The following is a 16,560-nucleotide window of genomic DNA, read 5'->3' on the forward strand; positions in this document are numbered from 1 at the left end:
TTGTCTGTCTGTTATGATATTAGGAGACTTAGAGCTTAACACGCAATCTGGGCAATTCCCATACTGGGGGCGTTAGGTAGCCTCTGCTTCTCTTGGCAGCCACGTGCTGCTCTTGCGGCTCCTTTCACCTCCCATTTTTCCGTGAAGGAGGCGCGAGAACATGTGTGTAGTTAATGGGGGTGGGAGTTAGGCCTTCACTTTACTTTAGGTAAGTGAAGCGATGAGGATAGGGTGGAAATGAGGATGTGTTTGTGAGCGATTGTGGTTTCTGCTGTATCCAGTCTCGGGGCTTTTATCTGAATATGTTGGGGCCGTGGCTCATAGTCACTTGCGGAGGAGTGGGAAAATCGCGTGTATTTTAAGAGGACCCCGATTTGTTAAGAAGGCTACACCATCCTGTGGGGGGTGATCTATGTCGGTTGTTTGGGGCCGAAAAGCGTTGATTAGCTGAGCATACTCATCCCTTCCTGTGTCTCCGGGTCACTAATACCGTAAAAATACTGCCCTCTTGGGAGTATTCAGTGGCTTTGTGATCGGATGCGCCTGGTTTGATTTGCTTCTAACTCTTAAATTAAGTTGCCTTTCAAGAAGACTTTATGGCTGATATACTTTGCTAATTAATTCAGTTTCCTTTGAGGGAATTGGAATTGATCTCTGCTTACTCTTATCAAACGTTCCATAATAACAGGCTAAGTAGCCATGAGCACAATTAAACTTAATAAGGCACAGCTGTTTAAAGATTGATGAACCCGTTTGATTTTGCTGCTTTAAAGACCAATTCAATAGGGTGTAATATTGCTAAGCTTTCAAAAGTGCAGAGCTTTGCTTTACAGTATTACAATTTTGAGTGTTCCCCAAGTTAAACAAGTTTTGCATATGAACTCTGTGCAAGAACTTGCACTGATTTCAGCACACAATTAATTTAAATTTCAAAATAAGTGTATTGGCTATAAAAGGAATAAGTTCATATCAGACCAGACCAAAGGTCCATCAAGTCCAATATACTGTTTCCAATAGTAGCCAATCCAGGTCACAGGTACCTGGCAAGATCCAAAAGAGTAAAACAGATTTTATGATCTTATCTTAAACATAAGCAGTTGATTTTTCCAAGTCCTTCTTAGTAATGGCTTATATACATCTCTCTTTGGAAATTATCCAAACCTAACTGCTTTACCCTTGTCATACTCTTTATTCTAGGTGTTAATTCAATGTGGGTAACTTTTTCTGTCTCCTACAAGCCAGAATGTTTATTTTTAAATAGTCTTGAATTGTATTAATCTTCCAGTTCTGGATCCTCCTCTGAAATACTAACAGTAAGGAAAAAGTAACGATAGTCTGAGCTGCCTCCTTCTCTTATGAACTGTAGTTCTTCTGTCCCCTCTGGACAGGATTGCCAGATGGCAAAAAACTTTCCAATCAAACTCATGGCAAAAAGTAGCCCAACATGTGCTCTGAGTGGCCTAAAATATTCCTAACAATTGCTACTGGAAACCCCTCAAATGCTTCATACAAATACAAATGTTTATCCCAGGACAAGCAGGCAGGTATTCTCACAAGTGGGTGACGTGATCCAACGGAGCCCCGATGTGGACGCCTCACAAGCAGTCTTGCTTGAAGAAACTCGAAGTTTCGAGTTGCCCACACCGCGCATGCGCGAATGCCTTCCCGCCCAGCGTAGGGCGTGTCTCCTCAGTTCTTACTTTTCTGCGGAGCCGAGAAGTCCGTCTTCGATTCTGCGTGAAGTATTTTCACTTGTGCCTTCATAACTCCGCGGTTTTGGGTGATTTTTCTCAGAATAGCTGATTTTCATCGTGCTTTCTTGTTTGTGGTTTTTGTTTTTTTTTTTTAATTTCTTCCATTCATTCGACTGGGCAGGCCATGTGGCTGCAGCCCCGTGACTTTGATCTTGCGACGGAGCTTTTTCGGCCTATGTCCCGGCCTGCGACTGGTTTTAAAAAGTGTTCCAAGTGCCAGCGCGCGATTTCACCGACGGACCTTCATTAACGCTGTCTTCGGTGTCTTGGGCCTCAACACCTCCTGAAATCGTGCCGGCCTTGTTCAACACTTACAGCCCATGCTTTCAAGCGTCATTACATCTTGTGGGAGCAGCTTTACAGCATGGAGTCTTCGATGGAACTTTCGTCATCAAAGGGTGTTTCACCTTCGACCTCATCTGAAGCTCTCCAGACTTCCACGTCTACTGCTCCGAGCCTCATCAAACCTGCTTCATTTGTACCAGCTCAGCCTTCGACGCCGGCTGCGGTGCCTTCCTCTGTCTCTTCAGGTCAGATAGCGCAGCAGCCCATTCCCCCGGTAGTGCTCAAAGTGCCCAAGGCTTCTAAGTCCAAGAACTCTCACACTGCCTCAAAGGAGCACGAAGCCTGTGCAGGTGGTCCCATTGCTGACGCGGATCCATCCTTGCTGGCTTCGTTCCAGACCTTACTAGAGAAGCAATTCATTCAGCTCTTTACAACAATGGGGCCGAAGCTTCTCTCTCAACTCCAGCCTGGGCATGCGGAGGTCTCCCGCAAGGTCGAGCCGCCTCCCGTGCCTCAGCCGTACGCAGAGTCTCTGTGAGTGTCTTTTCTGGCATCGATGCATGCATCGCAAAGAGCAGAGTCTTTGCCCTGCCTCCATTGGAACCGATTCACTCGATGCAAGGAGTAGGATCTTTGCGAGTGCCTCCTTTGGAACCTATCCACTCGATGCAAGGGCTCGAGTCTTTACGAGTGCCTCGTAGTTCTTCCAGCCAACCACCTCTGCTTCGATCCACCGCTTCCAGCCCCATCCACTCTTTGGGGGCCTCAGCGAAGACACATTCGCCTCGTTTGTCGAGGCCTGCTTCAAGACACAGCTCGCATCATCGATCGAGACATTCTTCGAAGCACTCATCCAGGCATGCCTCGCCTCATCGGAAGCAACCTTTTCTTCAGTATTCCCCACCGGCTACTTCGCCTCCTCCACTACCGGATCTCGAGGACACGGTGGGGTCTTGATTCCCGTCCTCATTGAATCCAGAAGCCTCGACGTCCTCAAGTCCCTCTCGAGACCCGGCTTTGGCTGACCAGCTGTCTTTTTCTTCCTTTTTGCGTCAGATGGCAGCTGATTTGAATATTCATCTGGACACTGGGTCCAAATTTTCCAAGGAGTACCTCGAGACCATGCATCTCCCTCAACCTCCTGCTGAATCCCTCAAGCTTCCTCTTCATAAGCTACTGGATCAGATCTTTGTCCGCTGTCTGGAAACCCCTTATTCCATCCCAGCTGTTCCGGGGAAATTGGATTCCAGATACCGGACGGTTCATCATAAGGGGTTTGATGGTGCTCAACTATCCCATCAATCCCTTCTAGTGGAATCTTCGTTGAAGCGGTCTCATCCTTCTCAAGTATATGCCACTGTTCCACCGGGCAGGGAGGGCAAGACGATGGACAGATTTGGTCGTCGAATTTACCAGAACTCCATGATGACTTCCAGAGTCCTCGACTATAATTTTCATTTCATTACATATTTTGAGTTTTTTCTGTCCATCTTCCCCAAGTTCATGGCCTACTTGGATCCTTGGGCACATTTTGAATTCCAGGAAGTTCTGGCCTCATTGTCCCAACTTCGGCTACAATTGCTTCAGTCCTCATATGATGCCTTTGAGCTGTCTGCTCGGGCTACTGCTTGCTCGGTGGCCATGCGATGCCTGGTGTGGCTCAGGACCATCGACATGGACCCCAAATCTACAGGACCGGCTGGCTAATGTCTCTTGTGCTGGCACTGACCTCTTTGAGTCCATAGAGGCTGCAACCAAGAAGCTTTCGGACCACGAGAAGTCTTTCCAGTCTATTTTCCGTCCTAAGCCTAAGCCTGCTCCTCCTCGTCCTTCACGCCCACCTCTGATTTACCAACGGCGTTTTCCACCAAAACAGGCTCCTGCCACTCGTCAGCCTATCAAGAGGCAGCATCCCCAGAAGCAGCAGAAGCCTCAACCACCTGCTGTGCCCAAGGCTCCTCAGCCTTTTTGACTGTCTTTTGGAGAGCACAACGTCAGTCGTTCTGCCCTTCCCCGTTTTTCCCCCTATTGGAGGTCGTCTCCATCATTTTTACCATCGATGGGCGACTATTACCACCGACCTCTGGGTCCTTTCCATCGTAAGGGAGGGATACTCTCTTCAATTCCATCAAGTTCCTCCAGAACATCCTCCAAGAGAGTATCCTTCCACCTCTGCCCAGACCGCCCTTCTTTTTCGGGAAGCTCAGGCTTTGTTGCAGCTCCGAGCTATCGAGCCAGTCCCTTTGGCTCAGCACAACAAGGAGTTTTACTCCTGGTACTTCCTTGTTCCGAAGAAGACGGGCAATCTGCATCCTATTTTGGATCTCAGGGTGCTCAACAAATTTCTGGTCAAAGAAAAGTTTTGCATGCTGACCCTGGCATCTGTATCCCCTCCTCGAGCATGACGACTGGTTATGCTCTCTGGATCTCAAGGAGGCCTACACTCACATTCCCATCCATCCGGCCTCCCGTCAGTACCTCAGATTTCGGATGGGAAATCTGCACTTTCAATACAGGGTTCTCCCTTTTGGCCTGGCCTCGTCGCCCAGAGTCTTCACCAAGTGCCTGTTGGTGGTGGCCGCAGCGCTCGGGAACTATGGTCTTCAGCTGTTTCCCTACCTGGACGACTGGCTCATCAAGGATTCCATGTCTCAGGGAGTCGTCCTGGCGACCCAGCGGACTATCTGGTTCCTGCAGAGACTGGGATTCGAGATCAACTTTCCAAAATCCCATCTTCACCCTTCTTAGACTCTTCCATTCATCGGAGCTGTTCTGGATACTATCCAACTCAGAGCGTTCCTCCCTCAGCAGCGTCTGGAAGCTCTTCTCCACCTTTGTCATTCGGTGTCATCTCGTCCGTCCATCTCAGCCACATGGCCACTACAGTACACGTGACTCCTTTTGCCAGACTTCACCTCAGAATTCCTCAGTGGACCCTGGCATCTCAATGGACGCAGGTTTCCGACCCTCTGTCTCGACACATTCAGGTCACTCCTGCTCTGACAGTCTCTTCGCTGGTGGATGCTCTCTTCCAATCTATCCAGAGGCTTACTGTTTCACACGCCCCCCCCCCCCCCATCAGAAGGTTCTCACGACCAACTCTTCGACTTACGCTTGGGGGGCTCATCTGGATGGTCTCAGCACTCAAGGCTATTGGACCAGTACAGATCGCCAGTGCCACATCAATCTCCTGGAACTCGGGGCGATTTTCAATGTTCTCGGTGCTTTTCAATATCTGCTTCACGACCATGTAGTTCTCATTTGCATGGACAACCAAGTCGCCATGTATTATTTCAACAAACAGGGAGGCACGGGATCGGCCTCCCTCTTGTCAGGAAGCTCTGAAAGTTTGGGATTGGGCAATTCGCCACAACACCTTCCTCAAAGCTGTCTACATTCAGGAGGTGGACAATGCCTTAGCGGACAACTTGAGTCGGCTTCTGCAGCCTCACGAATGAACTCTCCATTCCACGCCCCTTCATCACATTTTCTCTCTGTGGGGAACGCCTCAGATAGACCTCTTTGCAGCCCCCCACAACTTCAAACTGCCTCAGTTCTGCTCCAGGATCTACACTCCTCATTGCCTCGAGACAGATGCTTTTCTTCTGGACTGGACGAATCTTTCTATATGCGTTTCCTCCATTTCCTCTCATTCAAAAGACTCTAGTCAAGCTGAAGTCCGACCATGCCACCATGATTCTGATTGCTCCTCGGTGGCCCAGACAACCTTGGTATTCCCTTCTACTTCAACTCAGCAGCAGGGAGCCTTACCTTCTACCAGTTTTTCCCTCGCTGCTTAAGCAGCATCAGGGATCTCTGCTTCATCCCAACCTGCAGTCTCTACACCTGACAGCTTGGTTCCTCTCAACATAGCTCCTCTCCAGTTTTCTCAAGCTGTGAGGGATGTTTTGGAAGCTTCACAGAAGCCTGCTACTAGACAATGCTATCACCACAAATGGACTAGATTTTCTACTTGGTGTTTTTCTCATCAGGAGCCTCAACACCAGTGTTCCCGCTAAGCTGCGCTGGCGTGCGCTGGCGCACAAAATATTACATCACAGCGCACAAGTTTCTCGTCACAGCGCACGGCGTATGGCAGGGCGGCGAGAGGAGAATCGGGCGAGTTGGCTCATAACTTGCTGGCGCCCGATATTTTTAGCTCACAGCGAAAAAAGTTTGCTCACAACACCCGCCCGCTTAGAGGGAGCACTGCTCAACACTCCTCCTTATCTTCAGTTTTGGACTATTTTTTGCACCTTTCTCATTCTGGCCTCAAGTCTACTTCAATACGAGTCCACCTTGGTACAATTGCTGCTTTCCATCAGCCTCTTCAAGGGAAACTTCTCTCTGCTCATCCAGTGGTTTCCAGATTCATGAAAGGACTTTTCCACGTCAATCCTCCTCTCAAACCGTCTCCAGTGGTTTGGGACCTCAATATTGTTCTTTCTTAGCTTATGAAACCTCCATTTGAACCAATTGACAAGGCTCATCTGAAGTATCTCACTTGGAAAGTGGTGTTTCTCATTGGCCTCACTTCTGCTTGTCGAGTCAGTGAGCTCCAGGCATTGGTTGCGGATCCACCTTTTACAGAGTTCCATCATGACAAGGTGGTTCTTCGCACTCATCCGAAGTTCCTTCCTAAAGTTGTCTCGGAATTTCATCTCAACCAATCCATTGTTCTTCCAGTGTTCTTTCCAAAGCCTCATTCTCATCCTGGAGAATCAGCTCTTCATACTCTGGACTGTAAACGTGCTTTGGCTTTCTATTTGGAACGCACCAAACAGCACAGAACTGCTCCTCAACTTTTTGTCTCCTTTGATCCGAACAGGTTGGGACATCTTATCTCTAAGCGTACCATCTCCAACTGGATGGCGGCTTGCATCTCTTTCTGCTATGCCCAGGTTGGATTGGCCCTTCACAGTAAAGTCACAGCCCATAAGGTCAGAGCAATGGCAGCCTCTGTAGCTTTCCTCAGATTGACACCGATTGAGGAGATTTGTAAAGCTGCCATTTAGTCCTCGGTTCATACCTTCACTTCTCATTATTGTCTGGATACTTTCTCCAGACGGGATGGTCAGTTTGGCTAAACAGTATTGCAAAATTTATTCTCCTAGGTTGCCAACTCTCCCACCATCCCATTTTGGTTAGCTTGGAGGTCACCCACTTGTGAGAATACCTGCCTGCTTATCCTGGAATAAAGCACAGTTACTTATCCAGGCTTGTCCCTCTCTACTCTCTCTATGCCCTTCATGATCTTGTAGGTCTCTATTGTATCCCCTCTGAGTCTCCTCTTCTCCAGGGAAAAGAGACACAGTTTCTCCAATCTCTCAGTGTATGAAAGGTTTTCCATCCCTTTTATCAGACGTGTCGCTCTCCACTGAACCCTCATGAGTAATGCCATATCCTTCTTAAGGTACGGCGACCAATATTGGACGCAGTACTTCAAATGTGGACGCACCATTGCCAGATACAATGGCAGGATAACTTCTTTTGTTCTGGTAGTAATATTACATTACATTACATTACGGATTTCTATTCTGCCTGTGCCTTGGTAATACCCTTCTTGATTATACCTAGCCTTCTATTCGCTCTTTTAGCGGCCACTGCGCACTGTGCCGTCGACTTCATTGTCATAAGCAGGCAGCTATTCTCACATCCCACCCATGTCCCCTGGGTTGGCATCTCTGCTAGCTATCTGAACTGAGGAGACGTGCCTTATGCTGGGCGGGAAGGCACTCGCGTGTGCGCGATGCGGGCAACTCGAAACTTCGAGTTTCTTCAAGCAAGACTGCTTCTGAGGCGTCCGCATCAGGGCTCTGTTGGATCACGACAACCACTTGTGAGAATAGCTGCCTGCTGTCCCTGGATAACAACAGTTACGGTAAGTAACTTTGCTTTATACAGTGCACATATCCCAAACAGTCCATATAGTCCATAATGGTTTACAAAAGACCAAAACCCAAATACAAACATTCAGGAAAAACAATAAAACAAGCAATTAAAGTAAAAGTCCATGCCAAAATTAAAAGCTCTTTAAACTTTTGGACATAATGAGTCCAAAACAGCAGCAGATTATTTTACCAGTATTTCAACTTGAACTTAGTAGCCCACTGCTCCATCTTCAGAAAATAGTGGTCCAAAAGCCCAGCAAATACAGGGCGATTCTCTTCAAAAGACAAGTGCAACAGTATATATTTGGCACAGGAGTAGAAAACAAAATAGGAAGATAGTCAAAATAAGCAACCAAGGTGGGCATCATCACATTAAAAAGAATGTATATATTGATGACATGAAAAAGAGGTGGTATTCCTTTGAAAACTCAATGCAAGGGTATCACTTTGTTTTGTTTCTACTTTATATATAGCACCAAAAATGAATACTGGGATCGGGTAAAGGTAATTGCACTTGACTGCAGTACCATAAACGGTGCTGCCACACTAAAACAGTCTTTACAAGTGTTTCATAAGCCTTGTTTGGATTTCTTTCTCAGGAACCTGCAGTAGAACTCAGATCCAAAATATGCCTTCTTAATCATTTAAAACTTGGGTTGAGTCCTTCTCAGAAACATAACTTATAACAAAAATGGGTTTATTTGTTTTTGTTTTGTGAGGCCTTGCCAGTGGGAGAAAGGAAGAGCAGTAACCCGCTGAGGCTAAAAATCAACATTTTCAAGCAGATTATATGATGAAAACTCTTCCAACTTCTCATTCTTTTCTGCAGGCAAGACTTCCTTTCACTGACAGGTTTAACTTCTTTCTCAATTTATACTGCCCCATCTCTCACAGACCTGGATCATTTTCCTGCTCTGCTCTGTCTGATTCCAGGCACATTCCTGTTTTCTGGTCTGTCTTCCCATCCCCTACATTGCAGCACTTTTCCTGGTATTCAGACTTCAGGCCAATGGCAACCTCTGTCTGTTAAGATTCTGTCATATGCTTACTATGAGCCCTGGAAGTCCAGCAATAATCACAGCTTCAAACCTCAGATTATATACTGGGCGGGAGAACACGTTCCAGCAGCTCAGGAGACTACACTTCTCTCGTACTTTCTCCTTTCAAGTTTATTAGGATTTTATATACCGCCTATCAAGGTTATCTAAGCGGTTTAACAATCAGGTACTCAAGCATTTTCCCTATCTGTCCCAGTGGGCTCACAATTTATCTAACGTACCTGGGGCTATGGAGGACTTTCACAAACCATGTGTGCCACCATCAGAGCTTGAGGTCTGACCCCTGGGAGCGTGCTTGCCTTCTGACCTTGTCAGAGGTTTAAATGCAGGCTGTATGTGCCCTGATTAAGAGCCCTCAAGATAACTGAGTGCAGGTGCATTTTCCTGCCCCCCCTTACCACTGGGCACATGGCAAGGTTCTGAGGGGATGGAGATTTTGAACGGGGTCCATCCGGCTGGCAGTCTGATGAAGATCCTGAAGATTGGACTGTTTGGAGAAAATCTGAGGCAGAAAATTCTTTCCTTTCACTTCAGTTTATCTGAACTGACATAGCCGACAGGCACTTTGGAGAGACTGAGTACAACTCCATTACTTCCTATGGGAGAATCAGGGAGGGGGGAGTTGTCTAAAAACTGAGCTTTTAGCACTTTCTGGACTGGAGATAAGGTTCAGGTCTCTCGCCTCCAAAGCCCTTATTTTCACACTTCTTGTGTTTATATTTCATCTCCATGTCCCTTTTTTTTTTTTTTTTTTTTTTTTTTACAAACTTTCTGGTGGTGACCATCTTGGATTTTATTATTTTTTTGCCTCATAACCCCTTGATTTTTGCAAAAAATTGTCAGGATAGACTCCTCTACCTCTATTCAGATGAATTCATATATGGAATGCACTGGACTTCTGGTAGAGGAGCGTCCGTGTACTGCATGCTGTGGCATGCGAGGGGGAGGGGGTGTTTCGGGCTTTGCCTCCTCCAGATCCTTTAGGGATGGGGAGTGGAGGGGGGGCAGGAAACTGGCAAAAAATCCTGCCTGGTGCTGTTTTGGCAGTGATGCAAAACAAGCATGCAGAGTCCAGGGATGCATCAAGGGATGTAGGGAGCTGTTTGCCCCAGTGTGTAGCTTTTCCCCGGAATTTGTTCAGCTCATTTGGAGGGCATATCTTAAAGACGCGGCTTGCACAGCAAAGCTGGTGGGTGTGCTACAGAATTCCATGCCATTGCATTCCTTTGCGGAGATCACTGCTCAGGTCCCCAGCGCCACAGTCACTACTGACCCGAACTGTTTTAGCTAGCACACTGATACTGTTCTGGAATGCTGCTTCCACCCTGGATGACACTGACTGATTCCCTTTGCAAGATGTCCCAGGGAGCCCTGATCCAGGTGATGATTCCTCCATCTGTTGGCTGGCTGTCTGTCTGTCCACCATTTTATTACGGACACCATAAAGGAACTGAAGTTGGAGGCTCAGCCCTCCACATATTGTACTGTCATTAGTCGATCCAATGCTCTGACATCCTTTTTTTTCAGCATATCCAGCTCGCAGCTCTGGCTACAAAGCAGTAGGAGACACCAGAGTTCCTTCAGATTGACTCTAAAGCTATGTCTAAGCTTTATCCTATGGTGCTGAAACTTCAGCAGATATTTGAGCAGCCGAAGGTGAAGAAGGAGTGGTGTTTAAAGATTCTCAGGACCACAGGGTGGATATGGTCTTGAAGCTGAGGTGGTGGTAAAATGCTCTTATGCTGCTTAGTAAAAGGAGCCCATAGTGAGGCAAATGAAGGACTGCAAAGCTCCCTAGCATCTTATTCATTAAGCTCTTTTCTCCTACAGGTAGAGTAGATCAGGTGCTTAATATTGTATCTGTATATTCGGGATTAAGAACTCTTGTAGAGTGTAGTAATGTGTGCAGGCTCTGAGCTGTTTCACAACAAAAAAAATTTTTCTTTGCTACTGAGAATTTAAAAAGTGTTCTTAGTTAATTTAATGATGCTGATTTTCAGATCTGTAATTGAAATTCAGCTAGCACGTCGGGTTTCTGAGGTACACATTTCTGATTTTTAGACAGTTTGCCATATCGGCACAATATTGTGAGCTTGTGTTAGTGAGTTTACTCTGAAAATCACACAGACAAGGAGACATGTTACAGCATATATTTAAACCTCTCTTAACTCGTGCAAAAGTGATGTCAGCATGTTCAGAAATGTCAGACACTTGCTTTTATGCTTGTACTGTACATTTGTGTCTCTTTGCAAGAACCAACAATAGTTTCCCATCATACTGGGATTGAACTTTCCCTTTTATCTACTTTCCATCACCTTGATATCTTGATGAAAACCTTTTCCCATGCTCATCGCTACCATCATCAAGATTGGGTGGGAAGAAGTAGAGGTGAGAATGAAGTGCATTTAAATAACATTCTGGCACCCGTTAGCTGATAATGCTGTCAGCATGTTCTTCACAAGCTCAGCATAATTCTCTGATCTATGATTACCAAGAAAATTCTGAACAACCAGCATGAATGCTTCCCATGCTGCTGTGTTAATCCGGAATAATAGACATTGCAGCACACATGAGGTGCCCACACTTTATCTTGGTTGTCAACTTTACAGCCAAAATAATGCTTGTATGCACTTTGAAGTCTGCTGGACAGATTCTTTTGCTGATCTTGTGCAGTAAATTGTCCACAGACATAACAGAAATTATCAGAATGGTTAACACAACCTTGTCTGTTCATAATAATTATATCTTAGACAAAAACAAAATATAAAAATTCACAGGTAGAAAAAGCAGCGCAATCACAAAGCAGCACAATCACTTTTTAATATAAACTTTCAAATTACTGGTATATGTGATCGATGAGCTGTCCCAAAATGCAATATTGTATTACAGAAACAGTAAAATACCGATGCTTCACGGTAGCGTTATTGACGAAAATGGTATAAAAAACTGACGCATAATTTAAAAACAGAATGATAAGACGAAAACTGTTTTCAGACTTAGTCAGCATGTGGCCCTTGTTAAGGTACAGGTGACAGAACTCAGTAGCAAAACACTTGTTGACCAGTGTAATCGGTGTCGGTACAGTAAAATATTTAGACACAATTTATCATGGTTTTGAGGTGTATTAACTCATTCTTTCCCCTTAGATTCTGAACATGGCTGAAAATGGGGATAAAGCATCAATATTGGACCTTGAAAAAAAAATCTGTCAACAGATTGAGGTATTCCTATTTATATTCCTATATTATAATTTTATATGCTTAGAGGGGCATAATCGAAAGAAACATCTAAGTCGCAAGTCGTCCAATGTAAAAAAAAAAAAAAAAAGAACATCCTAGGACACATTTTTGAGAAATGTTCAAATTTTTTTTTGTTTCGAAAATCGTCTGCTGCTGATCTGATCATCCAAGTCGCTAAATTGTCCATCTTTATACCACATTTTCATCCAAGTCAAAAACGTCTAGAACAAGCCCTGTTGGAGTTGGGAGGGGTCTACAAAGTGATGGACTGAACACCCATATATGGCACCTAAATAGTGGGGTACCTTACAGGGCACTGCTTTGAACTTCACAAAAAGGGTGCCATGTCTTCTCCCTACAGCTCCCTTATAGGTAATGGTGAGCCCCCCAAACCACCTCCAGAATCCTCTAAACCCACTTATCTACCACCCTAATAGCCCTTATGGCTGCAGGAGCCACTTATACGCCAGTACAAAAGGGTTTTGGGGGTGTAAAGGGGAGTGTACATGTTTCAGTATCAATGCAGTGATTACAAAGGCTTATGGGCATGGGGCCTCCTCTCCATGGGTCCCTAACCCACCCCCAAGATGGCTTAAGACACCTCTGTGCAGGTCGACTAGGCTTTCCTATGTCAGGCTGCCAGGTGATGATGGTCTGGAGGCTGAATTTTAAAGGTGTGATTATGATTTTTATGGGATGGGGGTCGGTGATCACTGGGGTAGTGTGTGGGGGTCTGTATTATGTGTTTGCAGTGCTTATCTGGTGACTTTAGGTGATTTTTTTTGTGACTTAAGACTAAGTTTTAAATGGTCTAAGTCACAACGTCCAAGTTCAGTCGATCCTGTGCTGTATAACTTTTGCTTATACATACAGTACAACTAAGTCTAAGCCGGCCCACATCCCGCCCAACTCCTGCCCTCAACACTCCTCCTTAAACACCCTGTTTAGCTATGGTCGTTCAGCGGCACTATGAAGGCCTAGATCGTTTAGAAATACATCCAAAACCCGTTTTTATTATCAGCACTTGGACGTATTTTGACAATGTTCGTCCAAGTGCTGACTTGGGCCAGTTTTTGGACAGTTTTCTCTTTCGATTATGAGCCCCTTAGTCTATATGTACTTCTATCTTGCTAGAATCAGACTGAAATGTTACTTCTATAGCGTCTTCTGGAATGGCACAGATCGGTATGTGCACCCTGACCAGTAGATGGGGACTGAGAAAAACTAAACTGAGAATCCTGGCTACATGCATACTAGCTGTGCAGTCCCTGAGCTAGCCAGTTGCTCTTGTTCTCAAGCTGGTGATGGATGTATCTGTGCAGTCACGGTCAGGTACAGAATTGCAGCCCAATAGGGGAATTATTATTATTATTATTTTTTTTTTTGTTATCTATACTAGCGTGCCTTCCCTTTTTCCTAGACTAGGGTTGAGGCTCAAGATGTGTCTCTCTAGCCCTGGGAGTGCCAAACCTGGGTGGCCAGATCTCACCCACTTCCCCTACATATCTTAAGGATCATTCTTAATGCCTCAATTGTGCTTTTCTCCTGCTAGGCAGACAGCCAGTCTGAAGAGCCAGTGGGGTTTGCTCTTTTCTATTTGAAAATAAAAGCCCAAGGAGGAAAGTTGTTTCCCAGGCAGCGTTGGGAGTCATTAGGTGGTTCCCCTCCCTCCCCCAGCACTGTCTTTTTTTTTGGGGGGGTTGTTTTTTTTTCCTTTGGAGGCATATGTAAACAACAAAAAAGTACCTTTCTGCTGCAATGAGTGCTGACCACGAACGGCTGGAAAAAGTGCCCCATTTGCTCCTGTCATTGTTAAGTGGGGGCCCCTGTAAATTGGAGTGTTTGAGGACTAGCGCTGGAGGGGACGCTTAGTCAGTTGTAGACTTGGTCTCTGGGTGGCAGCAGGCAGTTTTCACTTGGGGAGACTCTGATTGCCAGTGTGGCCATAATCTCGGGGTTGGCAGTTTTGGTGAGAACTTTGCTGCTACTGTGGCGGTGGGTGATCAACTGCCATGTCTTTCCCTGGAAGTCCTCAGTAGCTTTACTGGTGATGATCAGAGGCAGAAGAGTGTGGTTTGTGAATTTTCCCCTGACTTTATTTTGGCAAAGCACTCGGCTTTTTGTGTGCGCAAGCAGTGGAAGGAGATTGCGTTGGGGGACCTGCAGGGATCTCAGCCTTGTAACTCTTCCCCTTCTCCCCCCCTTCTCCTCATTCTCTGGTTTCAGCCCCCAGGAAATTGAGGTTGGATTGAGGGAAGGTGGAGGATCCTTTTGGGGTTTGGTTCCTCACCTTTAATGCTGAGAGACTTTGGGGGACGGTCGAAGACCCTTTGGATCTGCAAGATTCAGATAATTGGCGTGAGGATTCCCCGGTGGTTTGTGCTTTCTGTAGGAACTTTGGTCAGGTGTCCTCAGTCTTTGAGTTTGAGGAAGGTCCTCCCAAGGCTTCTTTTGATTAAAAGGATCAGGAAGCTCTCGCATTCTTTTCCCCATGCATTAGGATATTAGGGAGATTATCTAGGCCCAATGCAATTCTCCAGCTATTCCCTTTTGCCTGGCTAAGTTGATGGTGTGTTTGTGCCCTTTGCTTAAGCAGTATAGGGAATTCACTCCAGCCTCTGGTCTCTGCAGTCACTAAGCATACCATGATCTTAGTTGATGGGGGTACTGCCTTGAGGGATTCTCAAAAGTGCAAGATAGAGGCTCTCTTGAGGCAAACTTTGATATGGTTAAGTTTATCTGTTATGTGTTAATGATATGAGCAAAACTGACATGTTTCTCAGGGAGAGTCCCTGTACCCCCTCCCTATTCTGTTTTTTTCTCTAGGGCTGACCATCTGCTTTGGTACAAAGTGAGGAATTGGAGGACAGCCCAGAGGGGGAGCAAAAGAATGCTAATGAGACTCTCTACAAGAATTCTTGCGAGAGGGGATTGACTATCCACAAGTTCAGGAATAGTGCAAACTAGCCAAGTGATTGATGCATTAACATTGCTTGGCTATGCACAAAAAAGCAAGGGTTTTAGTGAATCAAAAAAACTGACAGATCCGTCTGGGTTGTGTGTTTGTGTATGGGTGGGGTTTAATGGCACAGATATTTTGCGTGAAGAAAGTGACCCTCTGCCAATGACAGCCCTCTCCAACGACCCTCGACAAACACAGCACCGGTAATCCCTCCACATTAACAAAAATCTGCCGGAGGGATGCCCATTCCCTCCTGCCACAGAGGGCCCACTCCCGTGCTAGGTTCTCCCCCCCCCCCAGTATCTTTCAAGGAAGTTGGGAGCAGGAGGGATGGTCAGTCCTTCCTACTCCAAGGTCCGCTTGTCCAAAATGGCGTGCCTTCCCCTCCCCAGTGCGTCCCTGTGCCTCGGAGTAGGAGAGACTGACCATCCCTCCTGTTCCAAACTTCCTTGAAAGGTATGGGGGACCTTTTGGTGGCAGGAGGAAGTACCCAAACACAAAAATGGGATAAAATATAACCACGTGGGTGATACGTGAAATTATACAAATACAAAACACCCACTCTATATTTATAAATAAATAGCTTGAAGATATAAAAAGTGCTCGGAACCAATCAAATGGTAATAGAAGATCACAATGAGGTATTACCCCCCCCCCAAAAAAAAAATAAAAAAATATATATATATCTTCAATTCAATCATCGCACTTTAAACAAGAAAGAAAGAACATGAGATCACATTTACTTTGAGGCATCTTGCATGTGGGTTCTCTGAGGAAGCCTGGTCTGGCGAAATGCGTTAGAACCTGGAAGAATTAGACACCTAAGATGAGTACACAATAGTTTTTAGAATTGTTTAGTATTGAGCAGTTGGAGTCACAATCAAAGTGCAATGATTGAACATTGAAGATACCTCGTTGTGATCTATTACCATTTGATTTGGTCCTGAGCACTTTTTATATCGTTAAGCTATTTATTTATACATATAGAGTGGGTGTTTTTGTAGTTGTATGGCAGGAGGAAGTAAGACATCTCACTACTTTTTTGAGGGGTTGTTTGGGTGGGTGGGGGGCCTTTGGTGGCAGGAGGAAGTAGACATCCCTCCTGCTGTTTTGCTGCCGCAGGGGATGGAGGACATCCCCGATGCCATTTTTTTTTCTCTCATGTGGGGGGTGTGGCATGGCAGGCAGGAAGGAATGGGTATCCCTCCTGCTGATTTTCACTAGTGTGGGGGGATTCCTGGTACTGCATTCATCGGGGGGGGGGGGAGCTTTTTTCTTTTTCTTTAACACATACAGCATCTGTGCCTATTTAAAAAAAAAAAAAAAGGGGGTATCCTGTCACAAACAGCTGAGTGGTAGGAGGCTGCGTTT

The 16,560-nt window shown here is 45.8% G+C and overlaps 1 protein-coding gene across 4 annotated transcripts in view; it reads left to right on the forward strand.

Moving 5' to 3' along the window:
* Positions 1–16,560, forward strand: part of SSB (small RNA binding exonuclease protection factor La) — a 103,930-nt gene that overhangs the window by 314 nt on the left and 87,056 nt on the right. For 3 of the 4 annotated variants that reach the window (XM_033944160.1, XM_033944161.1, XM_033944162.1), the window contains exon 2: positions 12,135–12,209. In XM_033944160.1, the coding sequence (XP_033800051.1) occupies positions 12,135–12,209 (75 nt within the window). Of the gene's footprint in view, positions 1–189; positions 209–12,134; positions 12,210–16,560 lie in introns of those variants that run through there. The other variant, XM_033944163.1, reaches the window with a different exon arrangement.

The sequence above is a fragment of the Geotrypetes seraphini genome, chromosome 5, assembly GCF_902459505.1.
Source record: "Geotrypetes seraphini chromosome 5, aGeoSer1.1, whole genome shotgun sequence".
Lineage (NCBI taxonomy): Eukaryota > Metazoa > Chordata > Amphibia > Gymnophiona > Dermophiidae > Geotrypetes > Geotrypetes seraphini.